At 42.0% G+C, this 21,241-nt stretch overlaps 1 protein-coding gene across 1 annotated transcript in view; it reads right to left on the bottom strand.

Annotated features, from left to right (window-relative positions):
* The window catches only part of LOC109898154 (phosphatidylinositol 3-kinase regulatory subunit gamma), a 302,420-nt gene that overhangs the window by 197,831 nt on the left and 83,348 nt on the right, over positions 1-21,241 (bottom strand). Inside the window, exons 3-4 of the mRNA XM_031833698.1 lie at positions 2,221-2,313; positions 1,938-2,015 (exon numbers count right to left, since the gene is read on the bottom strand). Coding sequence (XP_031689558.1) covers positions 1,938-2,015; positions 2,221-2,313 — 171 coding nt within the window. The remainder of the gene's footprint in view (positions 1-1,937; positions 2,016-2,220; positions 2,314-21,241) is intronic.

The following is a 21,241-nucleotide window of genomic DNA, read 5'->3' as shown; positions in this document are numbered from 1 at the left end:
GGGTGAATACATATGCACGCACCACTTTTCCGTTTTTTATTTATATATTTTTTTTAAACACGTTTTTTGTGTGTGTGTGTGTGTGTGTGTGTGTGTGTGTGTGTGTGTGTGTGTGTGTGTGTGTGTGTGTATGTGTGTGTGTGTGTGTGTGTGTGTGTGTGTATGTCCATTACATGAAATCCAAATAAAAATCTATTTAAATTACAAGTTGTAATGCAACAAAATAGGACAAACGCCAACACCAGAGATGAATACTTTTGCAAGGCAATGTATGTGTTATTTTGTGTATGAGATGCTGAGTGTGTATGAGATGATGTGTGTCCTATTGTGTATTATAAACCGGGTAGTTTGTGTACTGGATGCTGATTGTCTGAAAGCTGTGGTATTCCAGACAACATGCCACAGGTATGACGCAACTTCACGTGTTTACTGTTCTGATTATGTTGGTAACCAGTTTATAATAGCAATAAGGTACCTTGGGGGTATGGGGTATATGGCCAACATACCACTACTAAGGGCTGTATCCAGGCACTCCACTTTGGCCATATTATGAATCTTTAGACGTAGAAGTTACCATACCTGGTCTCAGGGATGGCTAACTATGGAAATCCCTTCGGTTTAATCAGTTAGGTAAATCTGTTTTAATTGTCTTTGGACCCTGTGTATGGAACAACCTACAGCATTCCCTACAACTGGGTGTTCTGGTGCCTCTTGGGCAGTTCGACATGTTGATTGGAGACCTCCTTGCCTGAGGAATGTGACTGTTTTTCTTGAATATCTGTATTACACTGTATTTTATTTTGTAAATTGTGTTAATGCAGGGTTCCATTGCAAAAGAGACCTTAGTCTCAATGTTGTTCAACATGCTCTCACAGTCTCACTGCAGAATTAGGCATTTCAAGTTAGTGTCCATCACTAGTCATGGGATTACACCCATCCACCAACTCCGTCCACAATGCCCTTGCAAAACTCAAACCTACTTTATGGTAATAGCGCTCACTGTTGCCCCTAGGTATGGATAGAAGTCCAATTTTGAAGTCATATTAGAAAATATACCACACCCCCTCTGGCCTTATTGCTTATTTAGATGTGGGAGTATATAAGATGCTGTGTATACCATTGTGCCTCTACTGGTTCTGTCACCACTGTGTTTGTAATGTTGTGGGCTCGATGGGTCTCAGATAGAGTTATGTTCTGCCTGCGCAAATATTACAGAGTCAGAGCACTCCCTTGTGGAGCCAGCCTGAACTTCAGCACAAACTTTCCCAACTTTCTCTCTACTGAGATAGACTACCAATTCTGTCTATCAGCAGTAATCTACTGTATGCCTTCTGTATGAGTCAGCACACCGGAGAGATGCTGTACTGAGAGGTTATATTCAAGACTTATTAGGCCCAGTGTGTCCGTTAAATACCTAGCAGGTTGACACCTGTTGAGTTGACATGCTGCAATTTCTGCATACAAATACTGCAACTCCACAACTCCTCAAATACTGTAACTCCACAACTCCTCAAATACTGTAACTCCACAACTTGTGCCCTGACATGAGAAAAAAACGACTTAGTTTGTAGTTGCACAGATAGTATGAACCTGTGTTATGTAGGGTTAAGGTACATGTGTTATGTAGGGTTAAGGTACATGTGTTATGTAGGGTTATGTAGGGTTTATGTACCTGTGTATTGTAGGGGTTTGTAGGATTGATGTACATGTGCTGTGTAGGGTTATGTAGGGTTTATGTACCTGTGTTATGTAGGGGTTTGTAGGATTGATGTACATGTGCTGTGTAGGGTTATGTAGGGTTTATGTACCTGTGTTATGTACGTTATGTTATGTAGGGTTTTATGTACATTTTACATTTGAGTCATTTAGCAGACGCTCTTATTCAGTAGTCAGTGCATACACCTGTTTTATGTAGTGTTATGCAGTGGTTTATGCACCTGTGTCAAGAGCCTGTCTCAGTTCTGGGGGTCCGGTGGAGGCTGGGGGCGTCCGGTACAGTGGCTCACTCTCCAAGCCTAGACAAGAGAGGGGCAGAGGAATTAGTGAAAATAGTTACATTTCAATGCATCCACAAAATGCTTTAGGCCTACTACATAATAATTCTATATTCATAAAGATGCATTTGAAGAGATCAAACATGGAGTCATAATAATTCCTGAATTGTGTACAATATGAATTACCAACATGTTTTTTTTTCTCTTAAGTTGTGGAAGTTTTTACCTTGTCTCTCCAGAGCTTCTATCAGCCTGTGTAGCGCCACAGGAGCCTGTTCAGGCAGAGCACACACCTCTGGGGCCTCCCTTGGCCCCCCACCTAGAGAGAGAGACAGCAGAGAGAGAGAGAGAGAGAGAGAGAGAGAGAGAGAGATGGGAGAGAGAGAGAGAGAGATGGGAGAGAGGGGGAGAGAGAGAGATAAAGAGGAAGAGAGGGAAAGGGAGGGAGAGAGAGAGAACAATGATCAGAGATGCTACACACATAAGACATACGCACTGAATCAAGCGAAACACAAGAAGACAAGCATATTCCCTTAGTGCTTCACTTTGCTGACCCACACACAACCACATAGTAGAACAGGAAAAATGTTGTGTGTGAGAGAGAGAGAGAGAGAGAGAGAGAGAGAGAGAGAGAGAGAGAGAGAGAGAGAGAGAGAGAACAGAAAGAGTGAGATAGGTTTGCATGTGCATGCTTAAATCTTTGACCTGTACCGTCTCTGTGCATCTCTGTCTATTTCAGGAGCAGCATTTCAATTCCGCTCTCCTGCTCCGTGTGACAAATGCACTCTCCCCACTCACACATGCCACCTTCATCTTTTACCCCCATCCCACTGTGTGTGTGAGAGAGAGATTTTTTTAAACAATATATTTCACAACACATTAAGTGTGTGCCCTCAGGCCACTACTCGACTACAACATATCTACAACACAAAATCCATGCGTACATGTTTGTATAGTGCGTATGTTATCATGTCTGTGTTTGTGTCTGTTCCATAATGTGTATTTTACATGATGTGGAATAGAGTTCCATGGAGCCATGGCGCTATGTAGTACTGCACGCCTCCCAAAGTCTGTCCTGGACTTGGGGACTGTGAAGAGACCTCTGGTGACATGTCTTGTAAGGTATACATAGGTGTCCGAGCTGTGTGCAGACAGCGCGGTGCGTTCAACATGTCAATACCTCTCACAAATACAAGTATTGATGAAGTCAATCTCTCCTCTACTTTCAGCCAGTAGAGATTGGCATGCATATTATTAATGTTAGCTCTCCATGTACATTTAATGGCCAGCAGTGCTGCTCAGTTCTGGGCCAAGTGTAATTTTCCTAAGTCCCTCTTTGTGGCACCTGACCACACAACTGGACAGTAGTCCAGGTGCGACAAAATCAGGGCCTGTAGGACCTGCCTTGTTGATAGCGTTGTTAAGAAGGCAGAGCAGTGCTTTATTATGGACAGACCTCTTTCCATCTTAGCTACAGTTGCATCAATATGTTTTGACCATTATAGTTTACAATCATGGGTTGCACAAGCAGTTTAGTCTCCTCAACTTGCTAAATTTTCACATTATTCATTCGAAAAATGTTGTTGAGGTTTAGGGTTTAGTGAATAATTTGTCCCAAATACAATGCTTTTAGATATTTAAATATTTAGGATAAAAAAATTACTTTACACCTGTTCTGAAACTGATGGCAGCTTTTTGTTAAGTGTAGCAGTGATTTAACTTGCTTTGGTAGGTGAGTCATCAGCATACATAGACACACAGTTTACTCAGAGCTGAAGGTGCACATTTTGATGTGGGCAGTTTTGCTCGCAAAAGTGATTGCTGTCCTCGTTATGAAATTATCAAATTACATTGGTTGTCACTCATCTAATTACGCAGTTACATGCTCCACAATTATTAGTTCGACACTGAAGGAGAAGACGCACAAGTTGTCACAAAAGATAAGGTATTTTCGGAAGGTAGAAAGAAAGTAACATGAGCAACAAATATTAGTGAACCGAGGATTCGTAGCGTTTGAATAGATTTTCTGAACGATACATGGTACATTTGAATCGGTTTGCGGTTAAAGGTTCAAGGTTAAGTTCAAGCATCAGCCAATTAAAATCGTTGCGGTAGTTGCACGTGATCAAAGGCTATATGTTAGCTGTTCACATTACATAGGCTTGCACATATATCTCCATGCTAACCTCAGCAGGTGTAATCTAGAGGCGAAAGAAACGCACACCTATTTAGGTGAGGTGCTGGCTAGCGGAGTAGAACACTTGTAAAAATTTGCACGCTCTAGGAGCTCAGATGCAAAAATATTTATGTCTAATGTTTCGACAGACAAGCTGTCTTCATCAGGGTATAATGACAAACACTGCGAGATGACTCATTTATATAGTGTCAAAAGATATCTGTAATCATGGCCAGTTGTGGCCTGATATCATTGGTTAATTCTCATATAATAAAATAGCATACAAAAAACTGAAATGGATAGCGTACGATCATAGATACAATTTGGCTACATAAGCCTACAAACATTTACAATAGCAAAATCATAATCACAAGAATGGCTTCAGATCAAAGTCTACGTTGAGACCGAATCTTTAAATTAAAGATCCAGGCAGCTTCTTGTTAAAAAAAAAAAATTGTCGAGGTCACCCCCACTCCTAGGGAGGTGTCACGACTTCCCCGAAGTCGGTCCCTCTCCTTGTTCGGGTGGTGTTCGGCGGTCGACGTCACCGACCTTCTAGCCATCGCTGATCCATTTTTCATTTTCCATTGGTTTTGTCTTGTCTTCCTTCACACCTGGTTCCAATCCCATCAATTACATGTTGTGTATTTAACCCTCTGTTTCCCCTCATGTCCTTGTCAGTGATTGTTTGATTGTATGTTGCAAGTTTTGTTCTGGTGTGCGACGGGTTTTGTACCCACTTTTATCATTTTGTATGTTTTGGTTTTCGGAGATTTGTGAGCACTTATTATATACCAAGTTCGTTCTCCTGCGCCAGACTTCCCTGCCACCAGCGCACCCATTACAGGAGGGTGACATATTCGATGCCAACATAACGTAGGGATAAAATCGAGTGGTTTTCTTCCCAAAAAAACTCAGCAGGTGGCCATGATTATTTTCTGTAACAAAATCCATATCAGCAAATTAAAATCGTTGACGTAGTTGGACGTGTTGCAACACTTGTTCATGGAAACGTCTTCAACATAAGTCAAATAGCACGTTCTGATAATCAAAGCAACTATATCACGTGTATTTGACTGACTGGTCAAATTGCTCTCTGTGTAGAGTGCCTAGCTCCACGTAATTGTCGCGGATTGTGGCAAAGGGGTCGAATCTCACATGAGATTATTCCTCCCTTTGAAATGTGGAATTATATGTATTGTGGTAGTGTGTTGAAAACGGACATAGCCTAAAGCTAATAGCTTGAAAATGAAGATTCAGAATGCATTTACTGTAATAAGGAACTACCTAGTTTATCAGCTTTGCAGACAAACACACTGATATGGCCTAATAATGATATTGCATAGGCTACAGTTGAAGTCGTAAGTGTAACGGATGTCGTCCGGAGATAGAGAGGAGGACCAAGGTGCAGCGTGGTAAGTGTTCATGATGATTTTAATTAAAGAAAGCACTGAACATTGAATCAAAACAATAAACAATGACGTGAATTTACAAAACCGAAACAGTACCGTGTGGCCCAAACACTCACACGGAAACAAACACCCACAAACCAAAAGTGAAACCCAGGCTACCTAAGTATGATTCTCAGTCAGAGACAACTAACGACACCTGCCTCTGATTGAGAACCATACCTCCTGCAGCAATGCACCCCCACAACATTATACTGCCACCCCCATGCTTCATGGTTGGGATGGTGTTCTTTGGCTTGCAAGCCTCCACCTTTTTACTCCAAACATAACGATGGTCATTATGGCCAAACAATTCCATTTCAGACCAGTGGACATTTCTCCAAAAACTACGATCTTTGTCCCCATGTGCAGTTGCAAACCGTAGTCTGGATTTTTTATGGCGGTTTTTGGAGCAGTGGCTTCTCCCTTGCTGAGCGGCCTTTCAGGTTATGTCGATATAGGACTCATTTTTAATGTGGATATAAATACTATTGTACCTGTTTCCTCCAGCATCTTCACAAGGTCCTTTGCTGTTGTTCTGGGATTGATTTGCACTTTTCGTACACCAAAGTACGTTCATCTCTAGGAGACAGAACACGCCTCTTCCCTGAGCGGTATGACGGCTGCGTGGTCCCATGGTGTTTATACTTGCGCACTATTGTTTGTACAGATGAACGTGGTACCTTCAGGCGTTTGGAAATTTCTCCCAAGGATGAACCCGACTTGTGGAGGTCTACAATTTTTTTCTGAGATCTTGGCTGATTTCTTTTGATTTTCCCATGATGTCAAGCAAAGAGGTACTGAGTTTGAAGGTAGGCCTTGAAATACATCCACAGGTACACCTCCAATGGACTCAAATGATGTCAATTAGCCTATCAGAAGCTTCTAAAGCCATGAAATCATTTTCTGGAATTTTCCAAGCTGTTTAAAGACACAGTCAACTTAGTGTATGTGAGCTTCTGACCCACTGGAATTGTGATACAGTGAATTATAACTGAAATAATCTGTCTGTAAACAATTGTTGGAAAAAATTACCTGTGTTATGCACAAAGTAGATGTCCTAACCGACTTGCCAAAACTATAGTTTGTTAACAAAAACAATTGTGGAGTGGTTGAAAAACAAGTTTTAATGACTCCAACCTAAGTGTATGTAAACTTCTGACTTCAACTGTATATTACATGGACCTGTCCACATAAATGTAGACCTATGTTTTGATAATCATCTACTTTGTCACTTGCGTTATTTGACTCAAGGACAAGCATTACAAAGTGTAATACAGTAGGACTTGACCTTGACCTATTTTAAGAAATGCCATTGGTTTGTTGAAAGAAAGTAGTTAAATCTCTGATAGGCTGATGGACAATATGGTACAGGAAATAATCACATCAACCTGCTGGGTTTAGCATAGGGCTACATGTGCAAGCTTACGTATTGGGAACAGCTAACGTTACGTTTTTAATCAAGTTTCAAGTTTTCCTGTCACATGTCCAAGTACAGTGAAATGACTTTCTTGGAAACTCTAACCCCAACAATGTAATAAACAATAACAATGTAATAGTCAAAATAACAAGGTAGAACAAAAACACACTATCACATGCAACTACGTCTGCAATTTTTATTGCAAGTAGAACTGAGAGCAGCTGTGAAATTCCCACTTTTGGGAATCAATTAGGAGACGAAAGAAAGAAAGAAAGAAAGAAAGAAAGAAAGAAAGAAAGAAAGAAAGAAAGAAAGAAAGAAAGAAAGAAAGAAAGAAAGAAAGAAAGAAAGAAGCATCCCAGTTATGGATTAGCATATCCCTATTGACTAATGTTTGACTGGTATTGTACATACTGTATGCACAGCTGTGAGAGCAGGTTACCTATACTGCCGTCAACATCCCATACACACAGCTGGGAGAGCAGGTTACCTATACTGCCGTCAACATCCCATACACACAGCTGGGAGAGCAGGTTACATATACTGCCTCCTACATACCATACACACAGCTGGGAGAGCAGGTTACCTATACTGCCGTCAACATCCCATACACACAGCTGGGAGAGCAGGTTACATATACTGCCGTCAACATCCCATACACACAGCTGGGAGAGCAGGTTACATATACTGCCGTCAACATCCCATACACACAGCTGGGAGAGCAGGTTACATATACTGCTGTCATCATCCCATACACACAGCTGGGAGAGCAGGTTACATATACTGCCTCCTACATCCCATACACACAGCTGGGAGAGCAGGTTACATATACTGCCTCCTACATCCCATACACACAGCTGGGAGAGCAGGTTACCTATACTGCCGTCAACATCCCATACACACAGCTGGGAGAGCAGGTTACATATACTGCCTCCTGCATCTCATACACACAGCTGGGAGAGCAGGTTACATATACTGCCTCCTACATCCCATACACACAGCTGGGAGAGCAGGTTACCTATACTGCCGTCAACATCCCATACACACAGCTGGGAGAGCAGGTTACATATACTGCCTCCTGCATCTCATACACACAGCTGGGAGAGCAGGTTACATATACTGCCTCCTACATCCCATACACACAGCTGGGAGAGCAGGTTACATATACTGGGGGTGTATACTATGTATGTATGTGTATGTATACATATCTGATGGTGGCTGATATTCACAGTGTGAGGTATGATACAATGGAAGATGTATACACTGAATATACTACACATTAAGAACACATACTCTTTCCATGACATAGACTGACCAGGTGAATCTAGGTGAAAGCTATGATCCCTTATTGATGTCACTTGTTAATTCCACTTCAATCAGTGTAGCTGAAGTGGAGAAGAGAGGTTAAATAATGATTTTTAAGCCTTGAGATAATAGTGACAAGGATTGTGTGTGTGCCATTCAGACAAAAATATTGGAATGCCTTTGAGCGGGGTATGGTGGTAAATGCAAGGCGCACTGGTTTGTGTCAGGAATTGCAACGCTGCTGGGTTTTTCACACTTTTCCCTGTGTGTCAAGAATGGTCCACCACCCAATGAACATCCAGCCAAAATGACACAACTGTGGGAAGCATTGGAGTCAACATGGGCCAGCACCCCTGTGGAATGCTTTCGACACCTTGCAGAGTCCATGCCCAGACGAATTTAGGCTGTTCTGAGGAAAAAAGGGGGTGAAACTCAATATTAGGAAGGTGTTCCTAATGTTTGGTCTACACAGGGTATGTGCTTCAATCTAGGTTGTAAATATGTGTTTAATACATGTGGATCACTGTGCATGTTAACCTATCTATTTCCCTCAACCACAGTATATCTAAGTGGAGAGTAGTGCTGCTGGTGATAAACAGCATTGTCTCGAGCAGCAGCCCTGGCATGGCCTGCAGTGACCTGATGGTCACACTAGGGGGCATGTGACAGCCAGTCTGACTGGACACTGCACCATTAGTACTGTACTGTATGAGCTCTCAGTTTGATGTCATTAAAACACATTACTTTAATAATAACCTGAGGAAAGTATGAATATATAATATAATTATCTAATAGTACCAGGCAATCAGAATCAAGCAGTGTTGTAAATATTTATCATGCTAAATGACTTGTAGTGTGTGTGCGTGGGAGATTGTAGAGGTATGCGATATGAGATGGGATCACAAAACACACATACACACACACATTCAAGCATGCATACACCGACGCATGCACGTACCCACACATGCACGTGCATGCACACATTGGTGGTCTGAGGGTAGGCTAGTGTCAGATGAGGTGAGAGAGGGTAGAGACAAAGAGAGGAAGCGAAGAGGAAAAGAGGAAGGGGGTCGTTTTCCTCATTTCAGTCTTTAGACCTGTAACAGAATGCAACCCCCAACCACCACCACCCCTATCCTCATCCACCATCCTCTCCACCATCCCCCCTGTCACCCCCAACCACCACCACCCCTATCCTCCTCCACCATCCCCCCTGTCACCCCCAAACACCACCACCCCTATCCCCATCCACCATCCTCTCCACCATCCCCCCTGTCACCCCCAACCACCACCACCCCTATCCTCCTCCACCATCCTCTCCACCATCCTCCCTGTCACCCCCAACCACCATCACCCCTATCCTCATCCACCATCCTCTCCACCATCCCCCCCAAACACCACCACCCCTATCCTCATCCACTATCCCCCGTATCAACCCCAACCACCACTACCCCTATCCTCCCATCCCTTCCATTCCCCCCACCCCCTAATGGTTTTACACTGGCCCCTTCTTCTTTACCAGACAGACAGACAGACAGACAGACAGACAAAAAACCCATCACTCTTATCCTCACTGAGCCTAGACATAGATCCAGGTACAGGTGTATCATGGCGGACAGATGTTATATCACTCTAATGACAGCTAACAACAGCATTATGAAGCGTTTATGTCGACCCTATGTAGTGAAGTGGCAGGGTAGCCTAGTGGTTAGAGCGTTGGACTAGTAACCGAAAGGTTGCAAGTTCAAATCCCTGAGCTGACAAGCTGCAACTCTGTCGTTCTGCTCCTGAACAGACAGTTAACCCACTGTTCCTAGGCTGTCATTGAAAATAAGAATTTGTTCTTAACTGACTTGCCTAGTAAAATAAAGGTAATAAAAAAAGTGTTTAGCCTTTAACTGTAGTGTATGTGGTAACCAGCCTCCGTACAGAAACAGGCGGATGGACAGGTGGAGTGGAGCACACCATCTATTATTCACCATGGCTAAAATAAGACAAACGACAGAACAGTTTGTTCCCAGTTAACTTAGAACACCCATTAACGGCTAGAATTACTCTCTGTATCAACTACGCCATCTCTTCTCTTCTCTCGGTGTACCAGACAGACAGCACAGCATTACCCACTGCACAGTCAGTCAGTCACTGTTAATCTGCACAAATGGCCGTGGTGGGTTTAACTCGTGCTTTTGGCAGGGTAATGGGCACACCTGCTACAGTGATGATTTCCAAAGGTACTACTGCAAGTGGTAATGACCGTGTACTGACACTTTACCAGGGAAGGTTTCAATGTCTTTGTATGTGCGCTTATCAAGTAATACTGTGGGGGAACTGAAAAACAGTTAAAGTTATTGGCTACTGTACTTTTACTCTGAAGGCATATTCTGTTAGTCTGTACCTGTCTGTTGAGCTAACATTTCACTCCTTGTACTCTGTGTCATTGACAAATTATTTACAATTTATCACAGCGTTGCTCACCCGGAACATCTCTCTCATCCCTCTCCTCCTACCCGTCCTGATCTTTCTCTCCCTCTACTTGTCACACTGGTCCTCCGTGTCAATAAGTTCTCTTTATCCTGAGAACCTGTCTATACCCTGGTTTCTGACTGATGAGAGGCCCAGTCAGAGACAGATTCCCCAGCCCCTGAGCCATTTCCCTGGGCAGACATCCAGCCCCCCCCCCTTCTTCCTCCCCATCTCTCCATCTACCTCCCTCCACTCTACGTCTTTCCATCTCAACCCCATTCATCAACTCTGATAGATAGGCCCACCCCCCTTCCGTCCACCTTCAAAATGGAATCACATTCACAAACAACCTGGCATTTACCTCAACAGGGACTCCATGCCGGTTCCACATTCCCACTCTCTCTCTCTCTCTCTCTCTCTCACACACACACACACACACACACACACACTTCCCTCGCACACACATCCCCTAACCTGGAAAGTAAACATTGCATTGAATAATTTATTAAAGGGAGTTGAACTGGCTGATTTAGCCTCAGTTTTAATCCTCCTCATTAGGAAATGCAACTGAGAATGAGATTTGGGTCTTGGAGGCGTGCTTTGATGTGGGTGTCTCTTGTGTGTTTGTTCGCATGTGGGAAGTATTTGTATTTCCACTCTGCCAAAACAATACACAGTTAGTCACTCACCATTTTAGATAACTTGAAACAGTCTGACCAGGTCTTGTGTCTGGAAGTAGCCTAGGCTAGCTAGTAAGCTAATTAGCTTCAGCCCCCGGTGTGTGACAGTGGCAAAGTTGGTTTGACTTTGGATAGCCTATCTGTGGGGCTAGTTAGGGACAGACAATAAATTACACAATGTAAATGGGGCAATATTTACAAGTGGAAAGCCTTTTAGTTTAGTTTTCTCATGAAATGCTTTCGATATTTGAATATGAATATATGAATTTCTACAATTTATAGTTGGTTTAGGTTTTTAAGTCATTGAAATTTGGAGCTATTGAGCTATTGACTCCTGGAGGAAAAAAACTATATATTACAATAATCAACACAGACCCACAGAGACACCCAGCACACCCAGCCACAGAATTAATGACACAAGTGATGACATCAGGAAAACAGTCCACCAGAAAGGGATTCTAAGGTCAATGGAATCACACAGAAAAATTGACAAACAATGCTGTTTAGCACGTGAATGCATTCAATATAAGCTTGAGTGTGGCTGTGTGCCTTTGATGTGAGAGTCTGATGAAATATTAGTGTGTGCTTACGCAATGGTTACACGCATGTGTGTGATGGTTTATGTCAATGGTTATGTGTGTGAACCTTGTCAGGTCTTGGCCCAGAACATAGAGAGAGAGAAGCACTGCATCTTAGTGCTAGAGAAGTCACTACAGACACCCTGGTTTAAATCCAGGCTGATTCACAACTGGCCGTGATTGGGAGTCCAATAGGGAGGCGCACAATTGGCCCAGCGTCGTCCGGGTTTGACCGGTGTAGGCCGTCATTGTAAATAAGAATTTGTTCTTAAATGACTTGCCTAGTTAAATAAAAAATAAAAGCATGGGGTCTGTGGCAGATATTATATATATATACAGTTGAAGTCGGAAGTTTACATATACCTTAGCCTAAGACATTTAAACTCAGTTTTTAACAATTCCTGACATTTACTCCAAGTAAAAATGCCCTGTCTTAGTTCAGTTAGGATCACCACTTTATTTTAAAAATTTGAAATGTCAGAATAGTAGAGAATTATTTATTTCATCTTTCATTTCTTTCATCACATTCCCAGTGGGTCAGAAGTTTACATACACTCAATTAGTATTTGGTAGCATTGCCTTTAAATTGTTTAACTTCGGTCAAATGTTTCTGGTAGCCTTCCGTAAGCTTCCCACAATAAGTTGGGTGAATTTTGGCCCATTCCTCCTGACAGAGCTGGTGTAACTCAGTCAGGTTTGTAGGCCTCCTTGCTCGCACACACTTTTTCAGTTCTGCCCACAAAGTTTCTATGGGATTGAGGTCAGGGCTTTGTGATGGCCACTGTAACACCTTGACTTTGTTGTCCTTAAGCCATTTTGCCAGAAGTTTGGAAGTATGCTTGGGGTCATTGTCCATTTGGAAGATCCATTTGCAACCAAGCTTTAACTTCCTGACTGACATCTTGAGATCTTGCTTCAATATATCCACATAATTTTCCTTCTTCCTGATGCCATCTATTTTGTGAAGTGTACCAGTCCCTCCTGCAGCAAAGCACCCCCACAACATTATGCTGCCACCCCCGTGCTTCACGGTTGGGATGGTGTTCTTCAGCTTGCAAGCCTCCCTTTTTCTTCCAAACATAACGATGGTCACTATGGCCAAACAATTCTATTTTTGTTTCATCAGACCAGAGGACATTTCCCCAAAAAGTATGATCTTTGTCCCCATGTGCGGTTGCAAACCGTAGCTGGCGGTAGCTGGCTTTTTTATGGTGGTGGCTTTTTTATGGTGGTTTTGGAGCAGTGGCTTCTCCCTTTAGAGCAGCCTTTAAGGTTATGTTGATATAGGACTCGTTTTACTGTGGATATAGATACTTTTGTACCTGTTTTCTTCCAGCATCTTCACAAGGTCCTTTGCTGTTGTTCTGGGATTGATTGGCACTTTTCGCACCAAAGTCCATTCAACTCTAGGAGACAGAAAACAGCTCCTTCCTGAGCGGTAGGATGGCTGCGTGGTCCCATGGTGTTTATACTTGCGTACTATTGTTTGTACAGATGAACGTGGTACCTTCAGGCGTTTGGAAATTGCTCCCAAGGATGAACCAGACTTGTGGAGGTCTACCAAAATAAATTCTGAGGTCTTGGCTAATTTCTTTTGATTTTCCCATGATGTCAAGCAAAGACAGAACGCGTCTCCTTCCTGAGCGGTATGATGGCTGCGTGGTCCCATGGTGTTTATACTTCCGTACTATTGTTTGTAGAAAGAAGCACTGATTTTGAAGGTAGGCCTTGAAATACATCCACAGGTACACCTCCAATTGACTCAAATGATGTCAATTAGCCTTTCAGAAGCTTCTAAAGCCTGACATAATTTTCTGGAATTGTCCAAGCTGTTTAAAGGCACAGTCAACTTAGTGTATGTAAACTTCTGACCCACTGGAATTGTGATACAGTGAAATAATCTGTCTGTAAACAATTGTTGGAAAAGGCACAGTATTTAAAGGCAAGTGGTAGTAGGTGCCAGGTCACCTGTGATACAAGTCATTATTTATCCATCCATGTCTGAGGACGTCGGGAGATGACGTGGAAACCAGCCACCATGGGCAACAGTGAACAAAGTTACCTTCAAGTACGTTTAGGTTTTGTTAAGGTGTTGTGGACAGGGATGGCAAATCATTATAAGCATCTGCCTCTGGTGCCCAAGGTTACATGTTCAATTCCAGCAATATACATTTTTTATTTAGATTTTTGTTTTAAGCCTATCCCAAACCTTAACCCTTAACTTAACCATTCGGAGTTAATGCCTAAACTTAACCTTAAACATGTGGTTTTAATTCCTAAACTGAACCTTAAACACTTTTTGACGCTTGGATCCACTAGAAATGTGATGTTTGAGAAACATGGATGAACATCTAATTCTGACGTCAGACTGTGAGAGCTTGTTGTGCCAGGTGCACTGGTTTGTGTCAAGAGTTGCAACACTGCTGGGTTTTTCACACTCAACAGTTTCCTATGTGTATCAAGAATGGTCCACCACCCAAAGGACATCCAGCCAACTTAACACAACTGTGGGAAGCATTGGAGTCAACATGGGTCAGCATCCCTGTGCAACTCAATAGTAGGAATGTGTTCTTAATGTCTTGTACACTCAGGGTATATATAATTAAGTTAAGGGAGAATGGACTTATAGTTTTCTACTATGTCTATGTGCGTACGCGCACGTGTGTGTGTGTGTGTGTGCGCGTGCGTGTGTACCACTGACCGATACACCACATGACCAAAAGTATGTGGACACATGCTCATCGACCATCTCATGCCAAAATCATGGGCATTAATATGGAGTTGGTCCCCTCTTTGCTGCTATAACAGATTCCACTCTTCTGGGAAGACATTCCACTATCTGTTGGAACATTGCTGCGTGGACTTTCTTCCATTCAGCCACAAGAGCATTAGTGAGGTTGGGTACTGACCTTGGCCGATTAGGCCTGGTTCGCAGTTAGTATTACAATTCATCCCAAATACGTTCGATGGGGTTGAGGTCAGGGCTCTGTGCAGGCAAGTCAAGTTCATCTACACCGATCTCGACAAACCATTTTTTGTATGGACCTGGGCATTGTCATGCTTAAACAGGAAAGGGCCTTCCCCAAACTGTTGCCACAAAGTTGGAAACACAGAATTGTCTTGATTGTCATTGTATGCTTAAGATTTCCCTTCACTGGAACTAATGGACCTAGCCCGAACCAACAAAAACAACAGCAGACCACTATTCATCCTCCACCAAACTTTACAGTTGGAGCAGGTACTGTAGCGTTTTCCTGGCATCCGCCAAACCGAGATTATTCCGTCGGACAGTCAGATGGTGAAGCGTGATTCATCACTCTAGAGAACGCGTTTCCACTGCTCCAGAGTCCAATGGCGGCGAGCTTTACACCACTTCACCGCTTGGCAGGAGAAGACCAAAATGCAGCGTGGTGGTTATTCATGTTCTTTAATAAAGGAACTAGACATGAAATAACTAACAAAACAATAAATGTTCGAAAACCTAAACAGTCCTATCTGGTGCAAACACAGAGACAGGAATAATCACCCACAAACACACAGTGAAACCCAGGCTACCTAAGTATGATTCTCAATCAGAGACAACTAATGACACCTGCCTCTGATTGTGAACCATACTAGGCCGACACATAGAAATACCCAAACTCACGCCCTGACCATACTAAATAAATACAAAACAAAGGAAATAAAGGTCAGAATGTGACAGATGCAGACTTTTACATTTTAAAAAGTATAATAAATCCATGTAATATAGCCTACACCTTCACAATAAATTAATTAGTTATTTTAGACAGGTCTAAAGAAACCAGATATGAAGAAAATGAAGTCTATTTCAGGAGAATACCATAGCCTATTCTGAGTTGTCCTTGTGATAGGTCCTGATCTGGCTATGCCATATGGCTGTGGGCTACACTAGTTCATTTAGCAGACAAGATTTGCTTATAATCCCGTGGCATTATTTAATAGCATGTAGAATACAATTGAACAAAGCTGAATTAAATATAATATACATAATATTTTCTCCAAACAATTTGAGGGAGTACACATATGGCTATTCTGTTTTGAGCGGTTAACAAAGAAATAGCCAAATCCACTCCACATACTTTGTATATATAGTGTAGATAGAGGGAGTATGTACATGCTCCAATATCCAATAATTGGTACAGTTCAGTTGAAGACTGTAAATGTAGGCCAGACCACAGCGCTGCTATCTTCCACAAATTATTCAGTGGAGCAATCTGTTCAATGCAGCCCAGTCAACCAGTGTGTGTGTGTGTGTGTGTGTGTGTGTGTGTGTGTGTGTGTGTGTGTGTGTGTGTGTGTGTGTGTGTGTGTGTCGTTGTTCAAAACATTCAACAGATACCCTTTTTTACCATTTTTTACATACAGATCACACTCTTTTAATTAGCCTGTCTTGAATAAGAAATACATTTTTTCCCATTAACCCATTCCCATTATCAAAGAGGGACAAAAACAATACAATTGCAAATAAACACGCAGCAAACAGAGGAGAAAAGAAGCCACTTATACTATGCACAGGTAACCTTGAACGGTAAAGTGAAAAGAAGTATTATATTTTCATATAGAGGATTTTATATGAATTTGTACAACCCCTTCATGTACATTAGGGTTTCATGGCATCTGCCAAGAGAAGACTGTGTATATGTGTGTCTGTCTGTGGCTGTGAAGAGGTTCAGCCATTGAAGCCTCTTTGGTCAAACAGTGTTTTATAATGAATACGAAGAGAATACAAGCAACCATGAAGAACAATCAAATAATTTTCCCTTCATCACCAAAGATTCTTCTCAGGGGGTGGCAGGTAGCTTAGCAGTTAGAGTGTTGGACCAGTAACTGGAAGGTCGCTAGTTCAAATCACAGAACCAGCAAGGTTAAACATCTGCCAGTGTGCCTTTGAGCAAGGCACTTGAACTAACTGAAAAAATATATATTCTGTTTGCTCATAATCTGTAATGCGTGTGTACTGGCAGCAGAGAAATCAGGCGCAGGAGAACAAAGACTGTTTTACAATGGTGCAGTAATAATAAAAATTACCGTGAACAAAAACAATAAATAAATACAATGGGATGAAACCCTTCGCACGCCAGACATAGCGTGCACAAACTCTTACAATCAACAATACCGGACAAGGACATGTGGGGAACAGAGGGTTAAATACACAACATGTAATTGATGGGATTGAAACCAGGTGTGTGGGAAGACAAGACAAAACAAATGGAAAATGAAAGGTGGATCGGGGATGGCTAGAAGACCGTCGACCGCCGAACGTCGCCCGAGCAGGGAGAGGGACCGACTTCGGAAGAAGTCGTGACATAATCAAATAATGCTGTTAACTTGTCCTTTACTTGTAGTTGTGGCCAAAGCATACATTTGAGAAAAAAACAGTAAAATCCCATCTCAAACTTGTTTTTGAAACAACCATTTCAAAACATGCTTGAAATGTTGACATCATCCTCTTTGGCCAAGACAGGCCCATATGTGATTGGTCCAGCAGCTTTTTATTTTTTATCAAAATCTCCGGTGTGGAGAAGGATCCTTCTCGGGACTGGGGGTAGCAGCTGCACAGACACTTTGGAAGATCTAGTTTAAAGTGCCTAGTGGTTAAATGAGTGAGAAATACAGTGCCTTGCGAAAGTATTCGACCCCCTTGAACTTTGCGACCTTTTGCCACATTTTAGGCTTCAAACATAAAGATATAAAACTGTATTTTTTTGTGAAGAATCAACAACAAGTGGGACACAATCATGAAGTGGAACGACATTTATTGGATATTTCAAACTTTTTTAACAAATCAAAAACTGAAAAATTGGGCGTGCAAAATTATTCAGCCCCCTTAAGTTAATACTTTGTAGCGCCACCTTTTGCTGTGATTACAGCTGTAAGTCGCTTGGGGTATGTCTCTATCAGTTTTGCACATCGAGAGACTGAAATTTTTTCCCATTCCACCTTCCAAACAGCTCGAGAGGTTGGATGGTGAGGTTGGATGGAGAGAATTTGTGAACAGCAGTTTTCAGTTCTTTCCACAGATTCTCAATTGGATTCAGGTCTGGACTTTGACTTGGCCATTCTAACACCTGGATATGTTTATTTTTGAACCATTCCATTATATATTTTGCTTTATGTTTTGGATCATTGTCTTGTTGGAAGACAAATCTCCGTCCCAGTCTCAGGTCTTTTGCAGACTCCATCAGGTTTTCTTCCAGAATGGTCCTGTATTTGGCTCCATCCATCTTCCCATCAATTTTAACCATCTTCCCTGTCCCTGCTGAAGAAAGGCAGGCCCAAACCATGATGCTGCCACCACCATGTTTAACAGTGGGGATGGTGTGTTCAGGGTGATGTACTGTGTTGCTTTTACGCCAAACATAACGTTTTGCATTGTTGCCAAAAAGTTCAATTTTGGTTTCATCTGACCAGAGCACCTTCTTCCACATGTTTGGTGTGTCTCCCAGGTGGCTTGTGGCAAACTTAAAACAACACTTTTTATGGATCTTTAAGAAATGGCTTTCTTCTTGCCACTCTTCCATAAAGGCCAGATTTGTGCAATATACGACTGATTGTTGTCCTATGGACAGAGTCTCCCACCTCAGCTGTAGATCTCTGCAGTTCATCCAGAGTGATCATGGGCCTCTTGGCTGCATCTCTGATCAGTCTTCTCCTTGTATGAGCTGAAAGTTTAGAGGGACGGCCAGGTCTTGGTAGATTTGCAGTGGTCTGATACTCCTTCCATTTCAATATTATCGCTTGCACAGTGCTCCTTGGGATGTTTAAAGCTTGGGAAATCTTTTTGTATCCAAATCCGGCTTTAAACTTCTTCACAACAGTATCTCGGACCTGCCTGGTGTGTTCCTTGTTCTTCATGATGCTCTCTGCGCTTTTAACAGACCTCTGAGACTATCACAGTGCAGGTGCATTTATACGGAGACTTGATTACACACAGGTGGATTGTATTTATCATCATTAGTCATTTAGGTCAACATTGGATCATTCAGAGATCCTCACTGAACTTCTGGAGAGAGTTTGCTGCACTGAAAGTCAAGGGGCTGAATAATTTTGCAAGCCCAATTTTTCAGTTTTTGATTTGTTAAAAAAGTTTGAAATATCCAATAAATGTCGTTCCACTTCATGATTGTGTCCCACTTGTTGTTGATTCTTCACAAAAAAAATACAGTTTTATATCTTTATGTTCGAAGCCTGAAATGTGGCAAAAGGTTGCAAAGTTCAAGGGGGCCGAATACTTTCGCAAGGCACTGTAGATGTAATTGTCGTAATAGTTTGTGAGTGGGCAACATATACTAATTAAAAAAATTCACATGTTAAATTATTTTGCCATATTACATTATTTTATCATTTCCATGTGGAGAGTTTGTGTTACTACCTTACACAAGCTTTCATTTTTACCTCATGAAATTACACATAATTGTTACCTCAGATTGGCGGTGAAGTTAACATTTATCAAGATGACACTAAATCGATTGCTTTTAATGCAACCGCTGTGTCAGATTTCAAAAAAACTTTACAAAAGCATAATATGAGTACAGCGCTCAGAGCCCAATCCAGCCAAAGAAATATCTGCCATGTTGGAGTCAAAAGAAGTTAGAAATAACATTATAAATATTCACTTACCTTTGATGATCTTCATCAGAATGCACTCCCAGGAATCCCAGTTCGACAATAAATGACTGATTTGTTCCATAAAGTCCATCATTTATGTTCAAATAGCCACTTGTTGTTAGCGTGTTCAGCCCAGTAATCCATCTTCATGAGGCGCGAGCACTACGTCCAGATAAAAAAATGTCCGAAAATGTCCGTTACAGGACATAGAAACATGTCAAACGATGTATGGAATCAATCTATAGGATGTTTTTAACATAAAACTTCAATAATGTTCCAACCGGAGAATTCCATTGTCTGTAGAAAAGCACTGGAACGAGAGCTAACTCTGTCGGGACCGCGCGTCACGAGCCTGAGACACTCTGCCAGACCACTGACTCATTCAGCTCACATTCCCCCATCCTTTATAGCAGAAGCCTGAAACAAGTTTCTAAAGACAGTTGACATCTAGTGGAAGCCTTAGGAAGTGCAACTTGACCCCATAGACACTGTGTATTCGGTAGGCCAAGCTTTGAAAAACTACAAACCTCAGATTTCCCGCTTCCTGGTTGGATTTTTCTCAGGTTTTCGCCTGCCATGTGAGTTCTGTTATACTCACACACATCATTCAAACAGTTATAGAAACTTCAGAGTGTTTTCTATCCAATACTAATGATAATATGCATACATTAGCATCTGGGACAGAGTAGCAGGCAGTTTACTCTGGGCACCTTATTCATCCAAAAGTGAAAATGCTGCCCCCTAATCCCAACAGATTAATATCATTGGTTTGGTCCAATTGATTTTATCATACACGCTTGTCTGTCGCAGGATTTAGAACGCAGTTGGGGCACTCTCTAAATGAGAGCCAACCCGTCACTATTTTGTTGAAATTTCCAGTCAAAAAAGTGTTTCCATTATCGCATTGTCCATGTACCGTAAACAATGTCGCACAAGGAGATGAGTCGATAAATGGCTACAACAGTTTTCATCTATCCAAGTTCGCTGTGGTTTGTCTTTTTGATGAGCGGAAATGTAGCGGCAAGGAATTGTCCCAGTTTCATTGATTTCCATACAATATCGATGTGAGCGATTAATCTGCGTGCACGATTGAGTACAGTAGAACAAGCTAATACATTTTGGTCTGGAGTGACCGCTTGGTACAGTTGAAGGCGGAAGTTTACATACACTTATGTTGGAGTCCTTAAAACTAGTTTTTCAACCACTCCACAAATGTCTTGTTAACAAACTATAGTTTTGGTATGTCGGTTAGGACATCTACTTTGTGCATGACACAAGTAATTTTTCCAACAATTGTTTACAGACAGAAGATGCTGGAGGAAACAGGTACCAATGTATCTATTTCCACATTAAAAACGAGTCCTATATCTACATAACCTGAATGGCCGCTCAGCAAGGAAGAAGCCACTGCTCCAAAACCACCATAAAAAAGACAGACTACGGTTTGCAACTGCACATGGGGACAAAGATTGTACCTTTTGGAGAAATGTCTCCTGTTCAGATGAAAGAAAATAGAACTGTTTGGCCATAATGACCTTCATTGTGTTT

The sequence above is a fragment of the Oncorhynchus kisutch genome, linkage group LG10, assembly GCF_002021735.2.
Source record: "Oncorhynchus kisutch isolate 150728-3 linkage group LG10, Okis_V2, whole genome shotgun sequence".
Taxonomy (NCBI): Eukaryota; Metazoa; Chordata; class Actinopteri; order Salmoniformes; family Salmonidae; genus Oncorhynchus; species Oncorhynchus kisutch.
This window is presented reverse-complemented; position numbering and strand designations above follow the sequence as displayed.